General features: G+C 37.5%; 1 protein-coding gene across 24 annotated transcripts in view; it reads right to left on the bottom strand.

Moving 5' to 3' along the window:
- Window positions 1-27,453, bottom strand: part of CCDC91 (coiled-coil domain containing 91) — a 169,231-nt gene that overhangs the window by 80,035 nt on the left and 61,743 nt on the right. For 15 of the 24 annotated variants that reach the window (XM_068658948.1, XM_068658967.1, XM_068659002.1 and 12 more), the window contains 2 exons: window positions 14,923-14,979; window positions 13,654-13,731 (listed from right to left, as the gene is read on the bottom strand). The exons of 1 other annotated variant lie outside the window; for it this stretch is intronic. In XM_068658948.1, the coding sequence (XP_068515049.1) occupies window positions 13,654-13,731; window positions 14,923-14,979 (135 nt within the window). Of the gene's footprint in view, window positions 1-641; window positions 803-13,653; window positions 13,732-14,922; window positions 14,980-27,453 lie in introns of all 24 variants that reach the window. 8 more of the 24 variants (XM_068659048.1, XM_068659146.1, XM_068659071.1 and 5 more) reach the window with 2 other exon arrangements.

Raw genomic sequence — 27,453 nt, 5'->3', positions numbered from 1 at the left:
GTTACTGGCATTTGCATGAGATTTAGCTAGTCAGGCTAGTTTACTTTCATAAAAGCAAATTTCTTTCCAACTACATTCAGTTCTTGTGTTGGTATAAATTCAGACAATCACAAAAAATGTAGCTCTCAAAGAAGTATAACTTTTGTATATGAAATTTTATATGCTAAATCCTACTGCGTATAAACTGAAATTGCCACATATCACTTGCAAAAATTAAGTCTGTACTTTGTTGTGTTTTTTTTCCTGCTAAACCATTGTGACATGAATTGTTTTGTATAACTGGCATAAAAGAAAAAAAAAAGAAAAAAATAATTCTGATTGTAAGGAAAACAGTAGCAGAATAGTCCTTACAATATAATGTCATTTCTCAGTTTCTTCTTAGGCCAGAGACTGAGCCACTTTATACTCTTTACTATGCAAACTTAACTGGTGACTATTAAATTCCTATTAAATGGTAGAGAGATTTTTTTTTTTTTTTTTTGAGGGAAAAAAATATTGTCCATTAGATGGAACAAAGAGATTTTCTGAACTTTATAATTATTATTTTCTGTATAAAATGCAGAAAAATCCACATTCAGAAACTAAAGCCTTCCTCTTCTATTGTTTGCACTTCTAACACATTTATACATTTTAAATAGTACCACAGAGATGATCCTGTATTCGACCATTCCATTAGTTGGTCAAGTTCGGAGACACACACATCTGTGAAACACTGCTTCAGAGACAGCTTCCATGTTGTGTCATAAGAACTGTCCATACAAAAAATCTTTTTTCTATGTGAGATAGATCCAGCCAAACAGGCCTTTAAAATCAAAATAAAATATTTTAATTCAAACACTGTCTTTTCAAGTCATTTAAAAGAAAATGAGGTGTACCGTATAAAATTCATGTTCTGTATTTAAAAAATTACCAGAGGGAAGACAATTTTCAAAATAAATTAAAAGATGAACTTGAGATTATTTTCTTTAATTCTCATTTAACATGCACCTGTTGCCCATGACAGTATTATGTTCTTGGCTGATATGCTACATTTGCCTAGCTCCAGCTGACCATAAACATAGAGATGAGCATAAAGATGTCAAAAAAAGCGTCTACACAATTGTAAAAAAAAAAAACAAAAAACAACGAAAAAAAGCCTGCAGAAAACTGCTCATAACAACCATTTAAGATGTCTTGATGGGTAAATAAAGATATTATTACAGATAATAAACTACTTAAGTCACTAATTAACAAAACTAATTTACAAATTAACTAATATCCTATACTATACTATATAGTACAACACTAAAAGTTTGATAAATTGCTACTCTGCGCAACTATTTACCACTGCTGAAACGCCGTTTTCATTCTTAATTACACAGTTATTCTGCTCCATAGAGCTGTTGATGCTTCATAGAGCTATGGCCACTAATCTAGTATCAAGCAATTCTTGAAGCAATATGCCTTCTTTCCATAGCTCAATGAATCAGTTCAAACAAGATTACAGCAGAAACTAGCCTAGAGTATCTGTAGCATAAAGTAAAGGGTAGGATTTCAACATGGATGCTCTTGGTAACTCATTTCTCCTCCTATATATTGTGCAATGAACTTGACGCAGGGTGGAAAGGGTCATTCTGTGCCAACAGCCAGTTGCAGGACTCTAACTGCAGATGTCATCAGACTTGATGTGGATCTATTTCTAAATTCTTACCACATTTGTTACCTCAGTCTACACTTTGTACAGTTCTAGAGAAAGTGGTCACTTGAGATTTTCAGAATCTCTTTGCATCTATCAACTAGTCTCTAACTACTTGCTTCCTTTTTTTTTTTTCCTTCTTCCTCAATACAAAACAATTCAGAAGCTCTAAATACATCTACCTTTAGCCAAAACTGAGGTTGTCCTTTAGGTCTCTAATATATACAGTTATATTTTTGGAGGAGTTAAATGGATCATGTTTTCCTATTTGGAATTTCTTTGGCTTTCAAAAATCTTCCACCTCCACCACATAAGAAACTTTATCAGCTTAAAGGGATTGTCATACCTTAGATAAACAACTGCTTACAGCAGGTTGCTTAAAATTCAAACAGAAGGTCATGCATTAACTTAAGAATGAACTACATCTGCTACAGAAATAGTTGTGATCATAAGTACATCATCATAATTTGAACTGATGCCTTTCCAGTAATCAAAGGCAGAATTTACAAGTCTTATATAACAAATAATCAACTTATATCTAGCTGTCTTAAAATGCAAAAAGTAGCATCTTTCCTCAAACTTCGGGGGAAAAAAAAACAAAACAAAAAACACACACACACACACACAAAAAAAAACCAACACACACACACACACACACAAAAAAAAAAAAAAAAAAAAAAAAAAAACCAGCACCAAGTAATCAGGCAAACATACTCTTGGCTTTTTAATATTTTCTTCTTCCCAGTACCATATTACATTTTTTACCATGACTAAACTGGGCACAAAACATTGACCAAGAAAACCAAGAATTAATGTCTACAGTGATACTGTTTTAATAGTTTTGGTTCAGCTATAATTCATTTCCAATTTGGCGTGAACTTCTAAGCTAGTCAAAGCTACAATTGAATCAAGTTTTCAGTCTCAAACTTCAATCTATAGCTGTTTAGGCTTGTAGATCTGAAAAAGCAAACAACGGTTTGATTTGTGGTAAGGGTTTTTGTTTGTTTGTTTGTTTTTCTCCATAAGGAGAACTCTGATTAACATTCCAGTTTATACAAATTAAATATAAAATGTATTTAAGTGGGTGCTTGTATCCACTAATTTTCCTTGAACTAACTTGGGGGGTAAGAAAAAAGGAGAGATTATCCACAACTTGAAAAACAACACAGTTATAATTTTAAAATCAATAGGCAGTACACCAGGAATACACAATAGAAAAGGGTACATGTTGAATACCAAACCCAGGGTATTATATATGCAAATTTTCCATTCTTGTAATTTTGATGGAAAAATTACTGACAAAATAGAATTCGCTAATTTTAGAAAAAAATATGTGACATTTACTTCTCCTCAGTTTTAGCCTCTAAGTTTTACTAATCTTTTTTTTTTTTTTTTTTTTTTTTTGTAATGAAACAAAAATTGAAAGAGACAAAAAGAACTCACACAAAAACACAAGATCATTTTATGATTTTTTGTGATTTTCTTAGTGAAGTTTTAACATTATAAATGACTACCTCTATATTAATCTTACTGCCTTGGCTTCCAAATACTACAGGAAATTTTTTTCTCAGCAGGCAATGTCCTCCACAGGTGCTGCTTCTAAAGTTTTGCCTTTTTCTCCCTCCCTCTGCCTGTTACCCAAGCATTTTAAGATTTTTGGCCAGTACAGATGACATAAGCTGTTTCAAATATGTGAACTTGGGTATTCTGAACTATTTATATACCAATACTGCACCTGGAGAGAAATTTGAGCAGTAGACCTCAATCCAAGGAATATTTATGCGTGGAGAATTGTTACAATATATGATGGTGATTATCTCTGTTAAACTGCAATTTTTCCAGATTTTAATACGTTATTTTCCATACTTTTCAAATTCACATTTGCTATAGTTGATGCAGGGTATCATCTGATGGCAATAGATAGTCTGGGAAGGGAGAAAAATTTTCAAGGTTCTTCAGTATTACAGGTGATGAAAAGGGTTTGAAACTCCTGCGATAAGTACTAGCATAGCAATTAAACAACGCAATCAGGATGAAGACCACCATGCCAAAACAACAAAGAAACAAACCACACCAAAACAAACAAAACCAAACCAAAATGATCACCAAAACCCAAACATGTCAAAAGGTCCAACAGGAAGAGTAGTCTGTAACCAATACAACATACAACTTTTTGTATGCATGATCTACAGTGACACTCTGAAAGGCAATAGAAAGGCTGGTACTTTGCCAAGATGGCTGCTGCCAAATAAGTCACCACTGTTCCAGAGTTTTCAGCTACTGGATATCTGAATCCCTCTGGACCGAAAAAGTTAATTACTGACAACATGGACTCCACTGGAGAATGAGACTTAGCCATTTGTCTCCTTCAATTACAGAGGTTTATGTTTTTTACTTTGGCTTTTAAGTAAGTCAAATCAAAACGTCACATGTAAAAGTCCATTTTAAGAATAGAATGACACTGAGTGAGCTGAAAATTCTAGTATCTTTACAAATTATGTTAATTGTTTCATGACAGATGAAAAGAGATCACCTCATTGACTGATAAAGGCAAAAACAAAGAAAAAAACCCAACACATTCTTTTTCAGAAAATCAACCAGATATTTTGCATGAGAAAGTCACCAAAAGATGTTAATATTTTAAACACTTTTCCATGACTGCAAATGTCATCCTTTCAAACTCTCTACAGTACTTCACTAGAAAAAACAGATTAATGCTATTTTTAATATATGCTTCAGTTCATCGTTACCTGCATGATTATGAAAACTAACTGACTGTTGATACATACATTCCTCTGGATTTAGAGTATACAAGTCCTATGAATTAAAGTTACATGGATGAAAAATATAAGATGATAGTACAATATAAAATATAAGATGATAGAAGAAAAATAAGATGATAGTACAGCTGTTACAGCATTGCTTATTCTGTCCCCCAGCGTGTATTCCATCCACAAAGGTTCTAAAAGTAAACCAAACCCTGGAGTAGAAAGGAGCACTGAAAAAGTTAATAGCTGAGGAAAAGGGCACCAAATCAACACATCTATATTTAATTTCCCTAAATCCAGAAGTACTTCCCTAAATTACGTTAACTTAACATACCAAGTGGCTTTTCTTTGGTCAAAAACACGGTAACAAGGTAAAATACTACATATTGTAAGAATTCATTTTGCTCATTATCCTCAGTTTCAGTACATGTACTTAAGATGACTCAAAAAAGTTACAAGAAACTATCAGAGTTGATATGAAATAGCAAACCTTTAGGTCTTTTTCCAAAATCTATTGGATATCAGGTGGATTATAGTCTGATGTTTTATATTCATCCTTCCAGAAAGAAATGAAAGAAATCATTAGATGTTCTTTCATATCATCTGGAGTAAACAGTGAATTTCAACCAAAAAGGAAAATTAGGAGTCTATACTGTGCCTCAGTCCTGATTTTCCTTTCCTGAAGAATAGGGTAGCTGCTCTTGAACCACTACAGACTAAGTCTTTTTTTGTTTAAGTTCTAAAATTTCAAGAACCTGTTAGTGTTGGTAGTTCTTATTCTAACACCCATATCTCTGGATTCTTGGCAGTAAAGTATGTGTGAGGGATAAAAAAAAGTGATAGTAGAATGTGCTAGAACATTGGGGATTCTTATTTGCAGGTTGGAGGAGAGGTTCTAGTGTCTGTAAACTATGTGGTTTAAGTGTATGATAAGATAGTTTAAATGCTAGCATTCATTAATCATTTCAGACAATTGTTATCTTCTTCTTGTTACTTTGACACAGAAATAAATCACATCACTGATACAGATCATATTCCATCACCAAATTGTTTTGTATTTCCCATTCACTGCTCTGGCCATAAGTACATGAACAACTTTAAGTGTGTTTTTAAACAAACAAACAAAAAAAAACACATTGTTAATGGATAATGCTCACATATAACTAACTAGGCACAGTATGGCTGTGTAAGCAACATATGAATATTACAAATAACAAGATTTGTATGATGATAATGACAGTAAAGCAAGTATTCTTCTGAAGCTTAAGCTACCAGAAACTTTCCAAACCATTCCAACAGTCGTGTGTCTTCCCTTCTTTATTATCACTCTCCTAACCCCCAAAAATCTACCAGAGAATTTATCCTGCTTTTTCTTCACTAACCAAAAATGTCCGGTGACTTCTGACATAAAAAGAATGAAACCCCTTAAGAACATGTTCTCCAAAGTGTCTTCACATCCGTTTTTGCTTTATGTATGACTGGTTATAAACATCACACAAGCCATTCTATCTCCAAAATATCATCAAAACCCTCATACATTTAAATGACAGTACAAAATATTTTTAAATTGGTGTGGCAGAAACATTAAAAGTTAGTCTGTCTTCATTTTATAAACTATAAACCAAAATATAACTATAACTGGAATTTCATCAAAACAAAATAAAACTTATGTAAGTGAATTAGTCCAAACCCTTGTTTGAGCTTGGATGAAGAGAAAACTTGAATTCTCAGTTTCATATATTAGAATAATTTTGGAAGACACTAAACTGAAACTACATCCAACTATCATAAGAACTTCTTGAGTATCCTCAGGGGAATACACATCTTATTTACTCTACTATATGCTTTAGTAATGATCAGATTTAGTTTGTATAACAAGTTCAGAAAAATTCCCACAATGCTAAAAGTCTTGTTCCTTTGTATAATTAGGTAGTCCTGGACCATAATTAATAACATTCTACACGTACTGTGGGAACTCTAGAGAACAGCATCACTGAATACAGACTAGAGACTGAAAAACTGTACTGTTCAACCTGAAAAGTTTAAATATCAGAAAATATAATTGCAATTGGACAAAAGACACAGATTTTCAAAAAATCTATCCTGCACTTCTGCAAGTTGTTTTAGGTAGACAGTACAGGTTGCTTTCTAAAATTTATCCACAAATTTGTCCTCAAATCAAGGCAAAAGTGTGATAATTAGAATTTTGCTAAAAACCAAAGCACATACACTAGGGCCTATTTTTAATATAAATACCCATTTTAAAAAAAAATATATATACCATTTTTAATATATATCCATTTACCCAACACCAGTGCATTCTGTTTTAATTCTACTGACAGTAGAAACCACAGCTGCTTGCCTAGACCAGGATTTGTTGCAGGCCAAAAGGTAGAGTTTAGGAGAATCCTTCTTGAAACATATAGCCAAAATATAACTATTACCCCCCAAAAAATTCCAAACAGTAACAAATTGCCAAATCTCTCTCACAACCAAGCAAAAATATTAAATAATATTAATAAATAATATTAATAATATTAAAAATGTTAATAAATATTAATATTAAAAATTAAAAATTTCTCAGGAAAAAAAAAAGCAAGCGGAAAAACAGAATAGAGTTTATTGTCCTCTTTTATTCCTTTTGAAAAACAGTATAAAAGTCATTGTAATACCTGCCAAAAAATAGACTTCTCAGGTGTAGCATTATTTGAAAACATTAGACCAATTGAAGTGCTCATCATGATGTACAGGCTGCTACATTATGTTCTATGAGTTAGTTAAAAGTACTCATGAAAACCCTTAGCGAATCCAAATAAATATTCTCTCCAATTTCTTTCTCCTGCTCAAACATCATTCATTTGCTTCAGTAACTAAATATAAGCCAGTATATCAAACACCTTCTTTACTTCAAAACTGGAAAGTCCAAATGGCTAAAACAAGCAATTTAAAAATATATAAATAAAGTTACCTAGTTGAAAGAAAAGTTACCATTCTACTTCAAACACAAACTATATTAAATGCTAGTGTTAATTTCATCAATAGTACATAAGAACTGTTATGCCTCATAGCATTAGAAAATTACCACCTCATTCAGTATCTTTTCTCCACCACTAACCAATTCCTACTAATTTATTTTAAGGCAAGATATAATTACCAATTGCTGACCAATTAACCAATAAAACAGACAGGATGCAATCAAAATTCTTCCCTGATCCTGGAAGATGATACACTAAATAAAATGTAATATTTGATTTTCCATGTTGTAAGACAGTTCTTATCTAATGCACATACTATATAAATAAAACTCTTTTCCACACTTTCTTTTTCAACAGAATATAAATTATCCACTTCAGGCATTGTGTATTTTCATGATCAGGCTATTTTCAGGTAAGCATACCTTCAAGTTAAATACAATACATTCTTTTTATGTGCTAAAGAATGAAGATGTATATATATATATATCTGTGTGTGTTGTACAAATGAATATTAACCAAAATGAAAGCAATTACACTCCTGCTTAGGTCAGAGTCCACTTGGAATTTACAATGAAGTGGGCCCTAATGAGATAAAAGTTGTGATGAATGGGCTGAATTGTTTCAACTCATAGTTGTATTAGAGTGGGTTACTAAAGCTTTAACATTGCTCCTGCTATAAAATTTTACATATCAAGTCAAACAGTATTTCTCGTGTAAAATTCTCAGAAGTTACACAAAGTCAAGACATTTTGATATGTATCACAGTATGAAAAAGCTTCATGGTTTCACTAATCACTTTCCTGACTAAACGGTGCACTGGATTTTAGGCTGGTGTTTCAAAGGCATAATGTACAAGATATTTGATAGCTTAGGGATATGGTTTAGTGGGGACTGTTAGCGTTAGGTCAGAGCTTGGACACAATGATCTTGAGGTCTCTTCCAACCTAGAAATTCTGTGTGATTCTGTGTGATTCACTTGTAAGGATAGGGTAACATGTTTCTGTGAAGTGGTATAATATAACTTCAGTTTCATTTGCAGTTGGTTTTGGTATAGCAATGACTAATGACTATAGTTTGAATGCTACACTGAGTTTATCTAGGTATTTATCTCTACTGGCATGTGAGTTTAAGGATTTATTTTCCACAAAATGCTCTTTTCCTCGGGCTCCTGTTAGAAACAAACTTCAAACTCACGCAATCAAACCTTTGCAGTATTATAACTTCATAGAATCTCATTCATTGTTCTAGGGTCACAACTACATGTAACATCATCCTTACTAAAAAAGAATAGAGTTTTGTCGTATTTACAGAAAGAGAAGAGAATTTTGTCATATTTACAATTACATTTAAAATACATGCATTATCATCACTGTTGTATGACTACTCCTACATTATAAAAATAAGGAATCTTTTCCTAGCCATCAGTTCTTCCTGAGACAAATTATAGGGGGTTGGTCTATTCTCCTATGTGCCCAGTGATAGGACAAGGGGCAATGGGCTAAAGTTGCGCCAGGGGAGGTTTAGGTTGGATATTAGGAAGAACTTCTTTACTGAAAGGTTTGTTATGCATTGGAATGGGCTACCCAGGGAAGTGTCAGGTTGAGTCACCATCCCTGCAGTCTTTAAAAGAAGTTTAGATGTAGAGCTTAGTGATATGGTTTAGTGGAGGACTTGTTAGTGTTAGGTCAGAGGTTGGACTAGGTGATCTTGGAGGTCTCTTCCAACCTAAATGATTCATGATTCTGTGATTCTGTCTGCCTAGGGCTAAGATAGCAATGGAAGACCAATATGCTGAAATATTGTCTGTTTTAGAAGAAAACATTCCTCAAAATATGAGGAAGCGATCTATCAGAAAATATACATGTAACTCATTTTTATGTGATGAAAGATACAACAGAACAAAAAGGCCACCACAATAAATCTGCAAAGAGTAACAATCTGCTCTAAATTTAACAATTTAATATTTAATAACTTTTTGATTACTAATCAAATCAAATCTTGTAATTAAAAACAAACAAAATCCAAACAACAACAAAAAACTTTTGCTTTGTGCATCAAAAGACACATGTTTATCAACAGGAAGACTTTTTTACACCAGGAACACAGAACAAGTAATTCACTGTTCTACACAGAGTTTCAACAACTAATTAAGAGGATTCTGGGATTTATTTTATAGAGCTAATGATGAATGGTTCTGGCATTATATTCACACATACTAGAAGAACTTTGTTTGAGATGGTACTGGAAAGTGATAACTGGCTAGTATCTGAGAGGATGTGTCATAATTCCAATAGTCATGACTGTAACAGAACCTAATTTGGGCCATGAACAAGCATTTTACTGGAATAATCTACATTAGTTTGTTTTATTAAAACCCAAGAAATGCAAAATAGGACTGTGTAAGTAAGGACTATTGTAAGCAGTCCTACTTCCTACGCTTTTTAAACAAAACCCTAGACAATGTTAGATGACATTCTACGCTCACGGAAATGGTGGATTAATTAGTTGATACTTTAAAATTACTAAAAATGGAAAACACTTTTTCATATAAATTATTTGTACTAGTGTAGCAGAATCTTAAGTGCTAAAGAAGACATATTTCAATACTAAATGAAGCATGGCTAATCATAAATGAAATAAGAAAGTCAGTAACTTCCACAATTTATATTTCACTAAAAGGATTAATCAGATTTATTTTACACTCCTAAGCTAAACAAATGCTATATGTAAGGCTCCTTGCTCATGAGCATGAGCCAGCAGTGTTAAAAATGGTAGTGTCCAAAGGAAAAAAGAAAAAAAAAAAAAGGAGAAACAAGGAGTGTCCAAAGGAAACAAATATGGTGAAGGGCCTAGAGGGGAAGACAGGTGAGGAGCAGCTGAAGTCCCTTGGTTTGTTCAGGCCAGAGCAGAGCAGGCTGAGGGGAGGCCTCATGGCGGCCTGCAGCTCCCTCACAAGGGGAGCAGAGGTACAGGTGCTGAGCTCTGCTCTCTGGGAACAGCGACAGGACCCGAGGGAACAGCATGAAGCTGGGACAGGAGAAGGTCAGGCTGGGGGTTAGGGACAGGTTCTGCACCCAGAGGGTGCTTGGGCACTGGGACAGGGCAATGGTCACAGCACCAAGCCTTCCAGAGTTCAAGAAGCATTTGGACAACACTGTCAGACATAGAGCCTGTTTTTTTGGGTGGTCCTTTGGAGACCCAGGGGTTAGACTTGACGATCCTTGTGGGTCCCTTCCAACTAGGATATTCTATGATTCTATGACTCATTCACTTCAGGAAAAAAATCTTAACCCTTGTTCCATATTGAAATATTAACCATGAATGAAAAGTTTAAAAGAATCCATGAGATTTTTCTCAAAACCATAGAACAGGTTTGCCTTCACTAAATTCTCTAAGGATTCAGTTCACTGTAATTCCACATCTTTTCCCCCACATGGTAAAGGCTTATGAAAAAAGGTATTTAAGCTGTAAGAGAAATATATATATTTAAGATAGCATACTTATTTTCCTGCTAACCCATTTTATGTTTGCAGAAAAGGTTGGTAGCAGTATTTTACACAGAGGCTGGCATATCTGATGTTATTTCTCCTCGGAGTACTGTAATCTCATTGACAAAAATATGGCAACTAACCAATGAGGCAACAGGAAGACTTGTATGAAGTATATTCATGCCACAGTTCCCTGGTATTAAAGAATGTCTTTATGTAACTTGAATATAAACAGTCTATGAGAAATAATATGCTAAATATAAATATTTCTTGGAATCACAGTATTCAATTAAAAGCCTAATCTTTTGTACCAAATCATAGAAACTGAAAAATGTAAACCTTCTTTTCCAGGTGGCAAATCAGATCTTCAGAGCTGATGTTGACTTGTTAAATATCTTTTAAAAAATGATACAGCACATAAGTATCTCTCTTTACCCAGCTATACATGAAGAGGTCATTCCTTAAAAAGGACAACGTTATCCATGCAAAACTCTCCTTTAGCTCACACAAAGGCATTGATATGGTGAAGACTATTCATTCACTACTAGAGATTTTTTGTATTTCACAATTTGCTTATATTTCAGAAATAAAAAGGAGGAAACGTAAAAGCCACAGTTACAAATGGCTCACCGTTTTTTTCAAAATAAGGCACATGGTAACAGACAAACATTTTATACCCAGCCAGTATGAAATGGAAGTGAAAAAGGCTGAGATACACCATGTGTTTGGTCGGCCATCCAAAGCGGACATTCTGAAGGACACACTCATTTCTCTCTCCTATGAGGAAAGGCTGAGAGAGCTGTGACTGTTCAGCCTGGGAAAGAGAAGACTCAGTGGGGGATCTCATCAACAAATACCCGAAGGAAGGGTGCAAACAGAGCACAGAGCTAGGCTCTTTTCAGTGGTATCCAGTGACAGGACAAGGGCACAAAGAGGCAATGGGCACAAACTGGAACACGGGATGTTCCCTCTGAACATCAGGAAGCACTTGTGTTCTGTGCAGTTGACAGAGCACTCGAACAGGTTGCCTAGAGAGGTTGTGAAGTCTCCCTCCTAAGAGATATTCAAAAGTAGTCTGGACATGGTTCTGGGCGACCTGTTCTAGGTGACCCCGCTTGAGCAGAGGGGCTGTAAGAGTTGACCTGCAGAGATCGCTTCCAACCTAAACCAGTCTGTAATTCTGTCATTTGAGAACTTCCATTGTAATAAATAAATAAATAAATAAATAATAAATCCCGAAGGAGTAAGAAGAAGGGAAAAGAAATGCAACGATTCTTCTGAACAAAATGAGGAAGGTCTGGAGCAAAGGGACATCGCCAGTGAACAAGCTTAACTTCTCTCTGGAATGAAAACTAATGAAACTTATTTCTGAATAGGTTCCCTTTTGATGAAATTTGTATAAGTTATATTGATGAAGACAGACATTTTTCTACAGATAGTCCAATTTCAATATTGACTAGAACACTGATAACAGTTTTTTAGCAAAATTATTAAATGGTATTCTGTTTCGTGTTTTATACTTTTCTGAAGCCTACTACATAAACTGTCTTCAAGTCGGTGGTCCTAAAAGCACCAGCAGGTCCTTTACATAGTGTAACTTTCTCAGATTTAGAACTTGGTAGGCCTACCTTACACATAAGAAGCAGAGGCCAAACAAAACAAACAATCAAACCAACCAACCAACCACCTTTTTGAACAGCATTTAGATTTCGAATTTTGTGGCAGACTTGGAATCTGGCATAAATGGCTCTCCTGGAGGTGCGGATCCTGACAACTCCAGAAAGAAAAATACATTGTGAGTAAGTTTTGGATATTTCCTAAAAATAAAGAAGCCTACCCTCCCCAGCAAAGTATTGCAGGCTTCTTGATCAGCTTCTATGCTCAAGCTTTCAGTTTATTGCTTGAATCAGATGACACAGCCTCAATCCAATCCTTTTTAGTTTGCCAGTTCCATTCCAAACCTAACTAACAACATTGTCAGTTTACTGATCCCAGCTTCTAATTGCATACTATGTCTCATGTCTCCCTTATCATTCCCAGCAAGAGCCTTATCTTCCATTTCTTATTATCAGTTTCTTTGTCCAGTCAGATCTTCTTTACCTCTATTAAGTCTAATTAGAATCTTTTGCCATACCTACACCTAAGATGATTCAGTTTTTATCTGAAATAACAATAATCTCTGGTTTTGAATCAGTTTTGTGCACTTATTAGCAAGTTTTAGTAACAGTACAAAAGACACATTTATCCTCCACAATAACATCCAGTTCTTGTATCTTACTGACTCAGCACAAATAGGAACAGCATGAGAGGTTTACACATTCTGCCTTAATTTATACATACCTGCTTGTCTTAGTGTTCTATAGATAAAACAAAACAAACAAACAAAACTGCTCAGTTGCTCTGTAAGGCTGCTTTCCTGCAAGTATAGATTTTTGAGACTGGAGAGGTCCAAACTGTAGCTAATGTGAAGTTTACCACAACTGACTGAGACCTTTGTTTTATTCCAGTTTTAAGATTCATCACTTGGCTAACATGCTTTATCTGAAGTTTCCCAAAGTGCAGAGTGAAAAAACATGTCATGTAAACTTTCAGGCCAAACAGAATAAATTGGAAACAACTGAAAAGACAGTTTTATAATTAAAGAGTCTGAGCAACCAAACTAGCTAATACTAAAGAAGACTGCCGGTAATGCATACTTATTATATGATGTTACACTGGAAAATGTGCTAACTTGACAACTTGTTTACCTTGAATTCTTCAACAATAATACTCAAAGCTTCATGTCCAGCTTGTCTCATATCTTCTAACTCCTGCTTATGCTTTTCCTGTACAAAAATATGAAAGTATTATATACAACATACAGACATGACATAATATTAAGAAAGTAAAGACCAAGTATTTTCCTCATTTTTGCTATCTTTCATGAAGAAATGTATACCTCTAGTATTTTTGGATACTGTATATATGCTCAATTCAACTTGTTCTGAATACTAAACTTTTTATTTCTAAACTTTACTTCAGTACTCCACAGATCATTCTAAATGGTTCTCTGTTTTCTTTTCTGTTTTCTGTTTTTTGTTTGTTTTTTTTTTTTTTTTTTAAATTTTCTCTGATTTTTCTGTTTGTTGTTGTTGTTTGATTGATTGTGGTTTTTTGTTTGTTTGTTTGTTTGTTTTGTACATCTGTGAATGGTAGGACTTCTGAAGCACTCTCTTATTAAAGATAAAATCAAGATTGTAACTTTAAAATGCTGTTGTAATGTTACCTACTGACTAGCTAATACATTTCAATGTTTTGATTATTACATTCAACTTTCTCAGAACATCAAACCCTTCTGCTCAGCATATCTTTTTCTATCTTTTCATCTTTTTTAATTCTTAAGGTTCCAGGAAGTCTTCTTTCATAAGGCATTCTGAATATGTTTTTCAAATAAAACTCTTTATTTTAGCCACAGTAGTATGTAAAAATATCTGTGGATGGAAACATTCTATATTTTTGTTGCCTTTATGTAAAAATGCTTCTCCTATGGTATACAGTATCTGCAATATGAACACTTCATTAAAGTCTCAGCATTTAACTCTTATCAATGAGCAGCACTGCTTTTTCAGTGATGTTTTCTTAAATCAGATTGCACTGCAGGTGATGCGTTTTCTGCACCAGCTTTTCAATGTGATTTAAAACAAAGACATCATGAACCTTATCTTGCAGCGATTACAGAGCAACACCAAACAGAACTTGCACCACAGATCTATTGTTTTTGAATGGAATTCAAGTTGAAATGAATAAAATTCTTTGTTTTCTAAGAGTTCCATGTTCAAAGTAAAACAAAAAGAACAAGAATCAAACAAAACGTGTTCAATTTCATTATGAAAGGCCATATAACACCATTAAGAACAAATTCATCAGTCTGTAACTCCACTAAATTTGATTAGAAACTTCTGCTAAGTTATTCAGTTCCTTTCTAGTGAAAGGGCCATCTTTGCAAAAAGTCTGAAATTATTGCTATATATACTTATTACATTCAGATTTTCTTGAATAAAACTGATTTGTTTGTTTGTGAAGCCCTGCAACAACTGAAATGAAGCAGAAAAACAAAAGATGGAAATATTTTGAAGTGTAAATAAACAAAGTATTACTTTGAATAAAATATACAACATCTGATGTTTAATCACATTGAGATACAGAGATATTACTGGCACCATAAGTAAGTAAACTCAGATGTTTTGCATTAAAAAGTACTGAGATGGTCATATTTTTTACAGAATAAATCTACAGAATTGGTTGAAGAGAAAAATATGATGAATAGAAAAAAAAAAGAAAAGACAGAGAGAAAGCAGTAAGTACTAAAAAAGCATAATGAGGATTCAAAATTATGATAAAAAGAATTCTGTAGAATGAGGATATTTGTTTTCACTATGTATTCTAACAGAAAAAATACTGAATACTGGTATTCTTCAGAATACTGAAGAATACTAGCACAAACGATATCTCTTATTGGCTCAGCTCTGGTAGGAAGTGGGTCCCTTACCTAACATGAGGCAGCTTCTGAATTCTCACAGAAGCCACCCCTATGGCCTCCTGCTACCAAAACCTTGTCATGTAAACCCACTACACAGTGAGATGCAGTGGATCAAGTATGTTGACCAGCACAGTCACAGTCACATAGTTACCTAGCCTGTGGTTGCATAGAGATTGCAAGTGTTTTTTTAAGATTCCGTAAATAACAAAGACAATGAAGATTTCTTGTCTATTTATCATGGATTACCACAAATTACCACTAGCAAATACACTATGATTAAAAAGGCAAGATTATATAGATATGTATATAGATAAAAAGCTGTTACAATATTACCAGAAAGCAAATTTTTATATGTAGTAGATATCTGGGGAATAGTACAGATTAACAGTAGTAGCAATTAGAGGTATGAAGGCAATTAGACACAGTAAGAAGTAGTAATATAGTAGCAAATACAGATTAGCATAGGTTCAACAAGTTATATTACTATAGTATAGTATAGTAAGTTATTGTACTGAATATACTTACGAATTGTGAAGTTATCAATATTATAACAACTACACTTATGACAGTTATAAATATCAACTACTTATGGCAGATTATGTACATAAATACAACTTTAATAAAACTACTGATATCGCATCAAACTGATCTCAGAAGCGGAGGTGGGAGGGAAGGGCAATGCCAAATCAACCTCAGAGGGATCTAATTATAAAATACTGACCTCAAAATGGTCTAATTACAAAACAAACAAACAAACAAACAAACAAAAAACTCTCAGGAGAGACAGATAATCAGAAATAGGCTCAGGAGCAGGACCAAACAAATAACAAACTTTCGCTTCAAATATAATCTGCATTACAGAGTTTCGAGACAGACAGGCCTCCACAGCAGATGTAAAATTTGTTTAGGATGTCCTATAGGAAAGGAAAGTTTGTACAGCACAGGGCATTTTCAGAAAGAAAGGTTCCATCCTGGACATAAAAACAGCAATTTTTGTATCTCTGAGACATAAGAGGGCATAGGATACCACCTCTTAGAGCAGCCAACAGATGCTGCTAATTTGTTTCACATGAGGGAACCAATAGATGAGGTTTCCTGTTCTCTGAAACAAAATATTTTTACTTTTCCCAGACTACTTTCTGCTTTTCAGATGGTAAGTTGATGTTCCAGTTCCTTATTTTCCCTTTATGGATGGTATCCTCAGGATGCCCCCACTTCTTAGGTACTCAGCTGCACCTCAGGAGGCCAGTGATACCTTCCAAATATACTCCTGGTTTATGGGTCAAGCAGTTTTCAGACTGGAAGGCATTTTCTTCTGCTAGTGTTTTAACAGACATTTTCTGTCAGTATTGTTCCCATTAGGGCCAGGTCATATTTATGGCTGCTCCGGTCAGTACAGTACCCCTCACTGGCATTGTTGGGCAAATCAAGGTGAAAAGCAAAAAATTTAGTCTGTCTTCTTACAATAAATTTCTCAAGTTTTTCAGAATTAGTAATTTGTCCAAAGTCACAAGCCAAATGGGTACAACTATGAACACAGAGGTATAACCACGATCATGAAGATCCCATCCAACGCTAGAGTATCTACTTTAAATATTCCCTAAAGTAAAGGAAATTAATCATTAGTAAAGAAGTAATAGTAAGGAATCAAGAGTGCTAGAGCTGACACAAACAAAACTATGCCTGTGAAAGAGTTAGAAGAGAGAATGAAAGTGCATTATCGTGAGTACCTATACAAAAGTTTAAGCTCCTATGGCCGCATTCCTTCCAAGTAAGGGCTTCACCCAATCTGATGAAGTTTGATGTAAATGCTACACAACAGTGCCTGCTTTACGTGCCCATTTACAAGAGTGGCTGGCATTTAACTCTGCAAGTCTGTAAATACCATTTCAAAATCTTTTTGATTTATCACTCAATGGGATGTGCACTTGTTCCTTGTACTATCTAATAAGGCCACAGAAGATCAGTTTAAATAATTCATTCTGGAAGTATATTTATTGATTTACCATCTAACAATGGAGATGCACTAAAGTTCCTGAGTTTCATGCTTTGGCTCTGAACACCAGGGAAACATTGAAGAACAGCATATTCATTTGACAAGCAATGATAATGTCAATTCTTTACAAATCCTCTGTATAAATACAGAGGATCTGTATTTTCCACAGGAACATGAGCTTAATGAGTGTATGTAACTACTCTTAAAATTCATAGCATCATAGAATATCCTGAATTGGAAGGGACCTGTAAGGATCATCGAGTCCAACTTCTGGTTCCACACAGGTCCACTCAGAAACTCAGACCATATGACTAAGTGCACAGTCCAAACGCTTCTTAAATTCTGACAGGCTTGGTGCTGTGCCTATGTCCTTGGGAAGCCTGTTCCAGTGTGCGACAACCCTCTCAGTGAAAAACCTCTTCCTGATATCCAGCCTGAACCTCCCCTGTTGCAGCTTGACCCCATTCCCACAGGTCTTATCGTTTGCTACTGAAGAGAAAAGATCAGCAACTGCCTCTCCACTTCCCCTCACAAGGAAGCTGTGGAATGTGATGAGGTCTCCCCTCAGCTTCCTCTTCTCCAGGCTGAACAGGCCAAGTGACCTCAGCTGCTCTTCGTACATCTTCCCCTCCAAGCCTTTCATTATCTTTGTAGCCCTTCTCTGGACACTCCAATAGTTTCATGTCCTTTTTGTACTGTGGTACCCAGAACTGCACACAGTACTCGAGGTGAGGCTGAGTTAAAAAATTAATGCTCTAGACATATGAAAGAAAAAGGAAGCTCTGAAAATTCTAAATAGTGTAGATCTGAAATTAAGATGTAATATTCAAATTTCATATTGGACAGAATTCTCACAGAATGACCAAGGTTAGAAGAGACCTCTGAAGATCACCCAGTCCAACCCCCCTGCCGAACAGGATCACCTAGAGCACACTGTGCAGAATGGCATCCAGGCAGGCTTTGAATATCTCCAGAGAACGGGACTCCACAGCCTCTCTGGGTAACCTGTCCCAGTGCTCTGTCACCCTCACAGTAAAGAAGTGCCTCTCGTATTCAGCTGGAACTTCCTGTGCTTCAGTTTGTGCCTGCTGCCTCTTGTCTTGTCGCTGGGCACCACTGAAAAGAGTTTGGTTCCATCCTCTTAACACCTTCCCTTTAGATATCTATACACATTGATAAGGTCTCCCTTCAGTCTTCTCTTTTCCAGGCTGAACAGGCCTGGTTTTCTCAGCCTGTCCTCATATGACAGATGCTTCAGTCCTCTGATCATCTTAAAAATCTTCTGAACTCGCTCCAGTAGCTCCATTTCCCTCTTGTACCGGGGAGCCCAGAGCTGGACACAATACTCCAGGTGAGGCCTCACCAGGGCTGAGCAGAGGGAGAGGATCACGTCCCTTGACCTGCCGGCAACTCTCTTCCAAATACACCCCAGGATACCATTGGCCTTCTTGGCCACAAGGGCATATTGCTGGCCCATGGTCAGCTTGCTGTCCAGCAGAACTCCCAGGCCTCTCTCTGAAGGGCTGCTCTCCAGCAGGTTAACCCCCAGCCTGCACTGGTGCTTGGGGTGATTCCTCCCTAGGTGCAGGACCCTACATTTGCCCTTGAACTTCATGAGGTTCCTCTCAGCCCATCCCTCAGCCACTCCTCTCAGCTTTGTGTCCTCAGCAAACTTGCTGAGGGTGCACTCTGTTCCAGGTCATTGATGAGTAAGTTGAACGAGACTGGACCCAGTACTGACCCCTGGGGGACAGCGCTAACTACAGGCCCCCAATAGACTCTGCGGCACTGAGCTCAACACCCTGAATTCTGCCATCCAGTCAGTTCTCAATCCACCTCACCATCCACTCATCTAGGCCACACTTCCTGAGCGAGTCTATGAGCATTTTATGGGAAACAGTATCAAAAGCCTTGCTGAAGTCAAGGTAGACCACAGACACCACTCTCCCCTCATCTACCCAACTCATCATTCAAGGGCATCAGATTGGTTTAAGCATGATTTGCCCTTGGTGAATCCATGCTGACTGCTCTTGATCACCTTATCTTGCTTGAAGATGGCCTCCAGGAAGAGCTGTTCCATCACCTTTCCAGGGATGGAGGTAAGGCTGACTGGCCTGTAGTTGTATGGATCTTCCTTCTTGCCCCTTTTTGAAGACTAGCATGACACTGGCTTTCTTCCAGTCCTCATGCACCTCTCCTATTCTCCACAACCTTTCAAAGATGATGGAGAGTGGCCCAGCAGTAACACTGGCCAGCTCCCTCAGCACCTGTGGGTGCATTCCATCAGGACCATGGATTTGTGGATATCAGGTTTGCTTAAATGATCTCTGACCCGATCCTCTTCAACCAAGGGCATGTCCTCCTTTCTCCAGACTTCCTCTTTTGTCTCCAGGGTCTGAGATTCCTGAGGGCTGATCTCAGCGGTAAAGCCTGAAGCAAAAAAAGCATTCAGCAACTCTACCTTCTCTGTAACCTTTGTCACCAGGGCACCTGCCTCATTCAGCAGTGGGCCTACGTTTTCCCCAGTCTTCTTTTTTTCTACTGATGTATTTGAAGAAGCCCTTCTTACTGTCTTTGAAATCCCTTGCCAGATTTAATTCCAAATGGGCCTTGGCCTTCCTTGTTGCATCCCTGTATACTCTGACAGTGTCCCTATATTCCTCCCAAATGGTCCGTTCCTTTATCCACATGCTGCAAACTTTCTTCTTCTATCTGAGCATTGCCAGGAGCTCCCTGCCCATGCATGCAGGTCTCCTGCCCCTTTGCTTTTTGGTTGTTTTATTTGTTTGAAATTTCAGTGAAGTGACCTTCAGAGGACTTTCACCTCCTTGACTTGTGATGGAACAAATCTCACATTAGAATGATGATACAAACAGATACTTGGGACATTTTTACTTTGTGATCAAAGCCTTGATGATCTTTCCAGACAACACTGATAAGGAGGCATGCATTGTAGACACAATATGAAAGCAACAAGCAATTTATTATTCAGCAGTTAGTGTCTCAGTCTTTTCGGTTTTGTGATTATTACATGATGAAATGTCACTATAAAGTATTTATGCACAAGACAACACATGCTTTAGTGTTAAAAATGCACATGCCTTCAGGAATAGACCAAATAAAGCTTTAATGATGACAATAAGAAAATGTGATTGAACTTGGGACGTTTTCTTACAATCTAAAGCTAAGTGACTCCTGGCTCATTTTCTTTCACTAGGCCCCTGTGAATCAAATGACTGTATATCAGACTGATCAGTATGCCTGTTAAGCTTCTGAGAGGTGTGGTCCCCAGAAATGTCAAAGGGTAGAGAGACATCCTGAAATTACTGTGAAAGCAAGGATGGTTTTTGGCCACCCAGCTTCCAGCTGCTTGTTGCTGACTGACAATTGCATTAGCACTTCTTTCAGATCTTTTTAGCTGAATTATTTCCTAAATCATTTCCATCTAAGTGAATCATCATTGGCATAAAAAGTTTAACGAGTGTTCATAACATACCCTGCTTTTCTGTCAAAATGTTGGACATGTTTGCAAATACTGAGAAGAGTGATGATAATACCTCCCAAAAGGGTACTCTGTAAGATCCACACACAGTAAGACAATGTGTGAGATCCATTGCAGGGAGGGTACAAAAAAGAAACCTCAAGCTGATTTAATTTAATTCTAATTACACTGAAATTGATGTATTTTCTGCTACCCTTTTAAGAGGCATACTGTCTTGAATTGTTGAGGTAAGGGCATGCAACCCACCAACACTGCACAAATTCCCTTCTAACTTTTCATTGTGGCATGCCAGCACCTTTTCCAGACTTCAATAGCAACAAGGAGAACTGTATTGGAGAAGGGAAGAAGAAATAGTCACACTTTCTTCTCATTTAATTCAAAACAATCATAATTCTTTCATAATTCTTTCCATTACCAAAAGTGGATGCTTAGAAAAATATTGTGCTAATGCTCCTGACATATCAAAAATAGTATCAGAAGGACTTGCTACTGCAAATTAATGCCACCTGAAAATGCAGCAAATGGTTGCACATCAAATTCACACAATTCAAAATCAATACTTTGTATCATACTATTGGCTCACAAGAGTAAACACCAAAATAATTTCACGATCGCAGTCCTATAGTGGGCATAAGCAACACCAAAGGCCAAAAAAAATATTATTTTGAGTACAACAGAACTAAATCACTGAAAAAATAGAGTTAAATATGATGAGAATCAACCCACAATGCCTCATTAACATACACACTACAGTGTGTTATTGGATATAAGATACAGATTGGTCACTATTTCTATTTGTCTGAAATAATGTAAGTTCTCCAGAACTAAGATACAGGATTGCTTTCAGGTCTATAGTAAAGCAAATATCTTCACTTTGGTCATATTGTCAGTTTCCTGGAGAAAGACACAGCTGAAAACTTAACAATATAAGAGTAAATATTTTTATAGTAAGGAAGGAAAGATTTCAGATTTTACCAACAGAACATGCAGTATGTGTAACTTTAAGTTCAGGAACCAATGAGATACTATCATTTATTTTATACAAGCAAATATTATTGCTACCTGGAGTATACAATGACAGAAGAGTTTGAAGTGAATAATGCAGTGAGGTAACAAACAAACTTTCATGTCGTGAGGACACCTCCTGCTTCGTTTGAAATGAGCCAAGCTGGAGCTGAGTGAGTGTGAATGGACCTGTCTGCTGGGAGACATTATGAATGATTGCATGTGAAAAACTATGTAAAGGAAATAGTACAGGAGAGCTTGAGCATACCCAGAACTAAGACGTAATTACAGTCCCCACAGCATCTGTAACAACTCTTCAAGCATCTGCAGTATATACCATGGATCTTTACTCTGCTACATTTAATACATTAATATTGTGCAAAAAAGCAACTACAGTGTATAACTGCTCATTTATTCCATAGGATACAGAGACTCTCCACTGCAGACATTAACCAAGAAAAGTGAGAAAAGAGCTAAGTAGCAATCAGAACTTGTTTATTAATTTGATAACTAAGTGTTCTTACCAATAATGAACATTTTGCTAGAAAAACTGTATGTTATAATAAATTATTTGGTTCAAGAAGTCTTCTCTGACTGCCATCAGGTTTCTTCTCTGACTGCCATCAGGTTTCTAAAATATTACATACAGATCTAATATATATTCTATATACTATATATTTAAGATGCAGATTCCTGGTAATAGACCTACAGCTGTGCCAGGGCATCTTATGCCACTGATGCTTTGCTGCTTCCCCACCTTACCTAGATTATGGGACATAATATTCAGAGAAAGGAAAGAAGAAAGAGCAAACAGGAGAACAAACCCAGGGAATCTGACAAAAGAAAAAGCTGGTTACACGGGACAGAAAAGACCAAGGTAATCAATGTTGCCTTTGTGTCAGTCTGCAATAGTAAGGCTAGCATTACTCAAAAACAAAAAGGAAACATACTGTTGGAAGCAAGGACAGGTAACCTGGGAGGAGTACAGAGACATTGTCTGAACATCCAGGGATGAAATTCAGAAAAAGCAAACTGGAAATGAATTTGGCAAGGGATATAAAAAGCAACAAGAATGGCTTTTCTAAGTACAAAGATTACAAAAGGAAGACCAGAGAAAATGCGGGCCCACTGCTGAAGGAGATAGTGGATCTTGTCACATGGGTTATGGAAAAGGCTGATGTACTGAGTGCCTTTACTTTACTGGCAAGACAAGCTTTATGAGTTCTAGGTCCCAGAGATGAGAAAAGGCTGGACTGAAGAACAGAGGACTCACCCTTAGAATTAGAAGGTCAGGTCAGGGAACCCTTAAGCAAATTGCACATACATAAGTCCATGTGCCCTGACTAGATGCACCCATGAGTGCTGAGGGAGCTGGCAGATGTCACCATCACCTTGATACAAACTTCAGGAAAGAACAATGGTGACAATACGTACCTCTTCTTCCAGTCTTAACTTGGAATGTTGTCCAACTTGGAATGATTCCTAAATATCGCAATTCCTAAATATCGCAAGTCAGGCAGGCGGGGCAGGAGGCCGGCGTGGCTGACCAGGAACATTCTAATGGAGATTAGGCAGAAACAGAGAGTGTTTTGCTACTGGAAGGAGGGCCAGGTGACATGGAAAGAATACAGGGATGCTGTTCGTGTTTGTAGGAAGAAAATTTGTGTAGCTAAAGCACACCTAGAGTTGAAGCTGGCTGTGTCTGTGAGAGAAAATAAAAAGTTTTTTTTTAGATATGTGAATGGAAAAAGGAGAACTAAAGAATACATAGGGCCGCTCCTTGATAGGGAAGGTCTCCTCACAGACAATGACATAGGCAAAGCAGAGACGCTTAACGCCTTCTTTGCCTCTGTCTTCAATGCTGATGATGGGCTTCAGGACCCAGGGTGCCCCGAGCTGGAGGACCGGGACGGTGGGGATGACAAACTCCCAACCGACCCTGAACGTGTGCGGGATTTGCTACTCCACCTGGATCCCTACAAGTCCATGGGTCCGGATGGGATTCATCCCCGGGTGCTGAAAGAGCTGGCGGACGTCATCGCGGAACCTCTCTCAATTATTTTTCAACGATCCTGGGAATCTGGAGAGGCCCTGGTAGACTGGAAGCTGGCAAATGTTGTGCCGATTTTCAAGAAGGGTCAGAAAGAAGACCCTAGCAATTACAGGCCTGTCAGTCTCACGTCAGTGCCTGGTAAAATCATGGAGAAGATGGTTCTCGAACTTATTGAGGCGCACCTGGGGGACAAAGCAGTCATTGGTCCCAGCCAGCATGGGTTTGTGAAGGGTAGGTCCTGCCTAACTAACCTGATTTCCTTTTATGATAAGATCACCCGTATGGTGGACCACGGGAAACCAGCTGATGTGATTTTTTTGGACTTCAGCAAGGCTTTTGACACGGTTTCCCATAGGATCCTACTGGACAAAATGTCCACCATACAGCTACATAAAAGCATCATACGATGGGTGAGCAATTGGCTAACGGGCAGGGCCCAAAGGGTTATGGTAAATGGGGCTGTGTCAGGCTGGCGGGCGGTCACCAGTGGGGTTCCCTCAAGGCTCCATTTTAGGGCCGGTACTTTTCAATATTTTTATAAACGATCTGGATGTAGGAATAGAAGGTATTTTGAGCAGGTTTGCTGATGACACCAAACTTGGAGGAGTTGTGGACTCGAATGAGGGTGGAAAGGCTTTGCAGAGGGATCTGGATAGGTTGGAGAGCTGGGCGATCACCAACCGCATGAAGTTCAATAAGAGCAAGTGCCGGGTCCTGCACCTGGGACGGGGAAACCCTGGCTGCACGTACAGACTGGGCGATGAGACGCTGGAGAGCAGCCTAGAAGAAAGGGATCTGGGGGTCGTGGTAGACAGCAAGTTGAATATGAGCCAGCAGTGTGCCCTGGCAGCCAGGAGGGCCAACCGTGTCCTGGGGTGCATCAAGCACGGCATCGCTAGTAGGTCAAGGGAGGTGATTGTCCCGCTCTACTCTGCGCTGGTGAGGCCTCACCTCGAGTACTGTGTGCAGTTCTGGGCACCACAGTATAAAAAGGACATGAAACTGTTGGAGAGTGTCCAGAGGAGGGCTACGAAGATGGTGAAAGGCCTGGAGGGGAAGACATACAAGGAACGGCTGAGGGCACTGGGCCTGTTCAGCCTGGAGAAGAGGAGGCTGAGGGGAGACCTCATCGCAGTCTACAACTTCCTCGTAAGGGGGTGTCGAGAGGCAGGAGACCTTTTCTCCATTAACACCAGCGACAGGACCCGCGGGAACGGGGTTAAGCTGAGACGGGAAATTTAGGCTTGACATCAGGAGGGGGTTCTTCACAGAGAGGGTGGTTGCACACTGGAACAGGTTCCCCAGGGAAGTGGTCACTGCACCGAGCCTGTCTGAATTTAAGAAGAGATTGGACTGTGCACTTAGTCACATGGTCTGAACTTTTGGGTAGACCTGTGCGGTGTCAAGAGTTGGACTTGATGATCCTTAAGGGTCCCTTCCAACTCAGGATATTCTATGATTCTATGATTCTATGATCTTAGCCTTCCAAACTCTATTTACAAATCAGACATGCTACTTGAAAACCAATCAATCATCAACAATTTTCCCAATGAAGTTGGAGCAGCAAAGCAGCTCCAACATAAAGTGCCTTCCCTCTCCCTAACCCTGCCTCTTTCCACAGTTTATTTCAGTAAGAATAATACTGTCTAATCAAATTCATTATTGCTCAGGCAAATACTGTTGTCCAAAACAATGAGCTGAAGACAACACCCAGTGAAGATTAATTTCTGCCATGAAAGATAGAAGTAGACAATGTAAATACAGCAGCTTCTAGAGATCTCAAGTAACAACTGAAAAAAAAAAGAAAATGCAAACTATATCATCTCTTCTTTTTTTGAAGAAGTAACTGCATTAGGAATTTGATACTGAAGTACAGAAATCCCACTGCATCCTCAAAAACAGAATTGATGTTTGAAAAGCTGAAGACAACTGATGAAAGGTATGACGTGTAAGTTGAACAAAGTAACATATCTTGCAGGATAACCAGAGATATAAAAAAACCATCACCTCCCTCAAGCTATACTAGTTGTTCCATCAGAAAGGTGACAAGAATTTAGATCAGAAGACAGAATGAAGAACAGCCTGGGAAACTAAACATCAAATCAAGGAGTTTGGGATAATGCCAAGAAAGACGACAGCAAGGCCTTCAGCTGACAATCTGCAAGATAAACTCCTCTTGACTATGTTGTTCAAAAGAAAAAAGGTTTATGAAATGCAATAGAACACTTGACACTTAGGTCAGATTGCCCAAGCCAGAACACAAACTGCATCTGCAATTTCAACATTTCCCTTGCATCCAGAAAACTGCTATCAAATTATCAACACCTGGGTTTGTTATATACACATCAGAAATTCCTAAATAATTTAAGCATGCAGAAAAAAAAAAAAAAAAAAAAAAAAAAGAAAGAAGCACGAGAGATAGACAAGTTACACCTTCCTTAAAAATAAGTAGTAAATCAGTACTACTTCGGTTTCTGAAGAAGAGGGTTTGTTGCCTAACCTCAGAAAAAAATCTCAGCTGGAATGAAGCATCTCCCGCAGTCCAGAAAAAGATACACAAGTCACAAATACACAGATCTTACAAGTCTTTCTTGGTTTTTGTTGTGTATCTTCTAGAACTTATACTCATGCAGTTCTACATTCTGAATGACTATGTTTCATTTACTGTAAAACCTCACATTGAACATAATACATTGCATAGCATGAATTCCTATTGTAACAGGACAAACACATTTCCAAACACAAAAATGTCACATTCCATGCAACTGTGATTTAAGTTCACAGCAACTGATATTCTGATCAGTATAAAAATTCAAATACTACATTAATTAGACTTTTGGTTCAGACATCCTTGGCCCTGCCCTTACTTACTAAGGTCTGTTTTCTGGCAATGAGATAGGCCAAATTGGAGTAAAATATTCCGAATGATTTAGCCTGGGGAGTATCCTCTGGATTTGAGTTATTCTCAACCTGACTTTACTGATTAGGAGTGGTATATTTATTTTTCTCAATTTATAACCACAGAATTAAATCACACAATCATTCAGGTTGGAAGGGACCTCCTGAGGTCATCAAGTTGAGCCTCCTACTCAAAGCAAGATCAACACTGAATTCAGACCAGTTTGTTTAGTTGGATCTTGAAAGCCTCTAAGGATTGAGATTCTATAACCTGTCATGGTTTTGACTGGGATAGAGTTAATTTTCTTCATAGAGGTTCACACAATGCTGTGTTTTGGATTTTTGAAGAAAACAGCAGTGATAACACACCAACTTTTTAAGCTGCTAACAGAGCAGTGCTTACACAGATCTAAGGACTTTCCTGCTTCTCATGCTGCCCTGCTAGAGAGGAGGCTGGGGGTACACAAGAAGCTGGAAGGTGATGCAGCCAGGAAAGCTGACCCAAACTGATCAAAAAGATATTCCAGACCAAATAACATCATGGTCAGCAATAAAAGCCTGGGTAAAGAAGAAG

The sequence above is a fragment of the Anas acuta genome, chromosome 1 (assembly GCF_963932015.1).
Source record: "Anas acuta chromosome 1, bAnaAcu1.1, whole genome shotgun sequence".
Lineage (NCBI taxonomy): Eukaryota > Metazoa > Chordata > Aves > Anseriformes > Anatidae > Anas > Anas acuta.
This window is presented reverse-complemented; position numbering and strand designations above follow the sequence as displayed.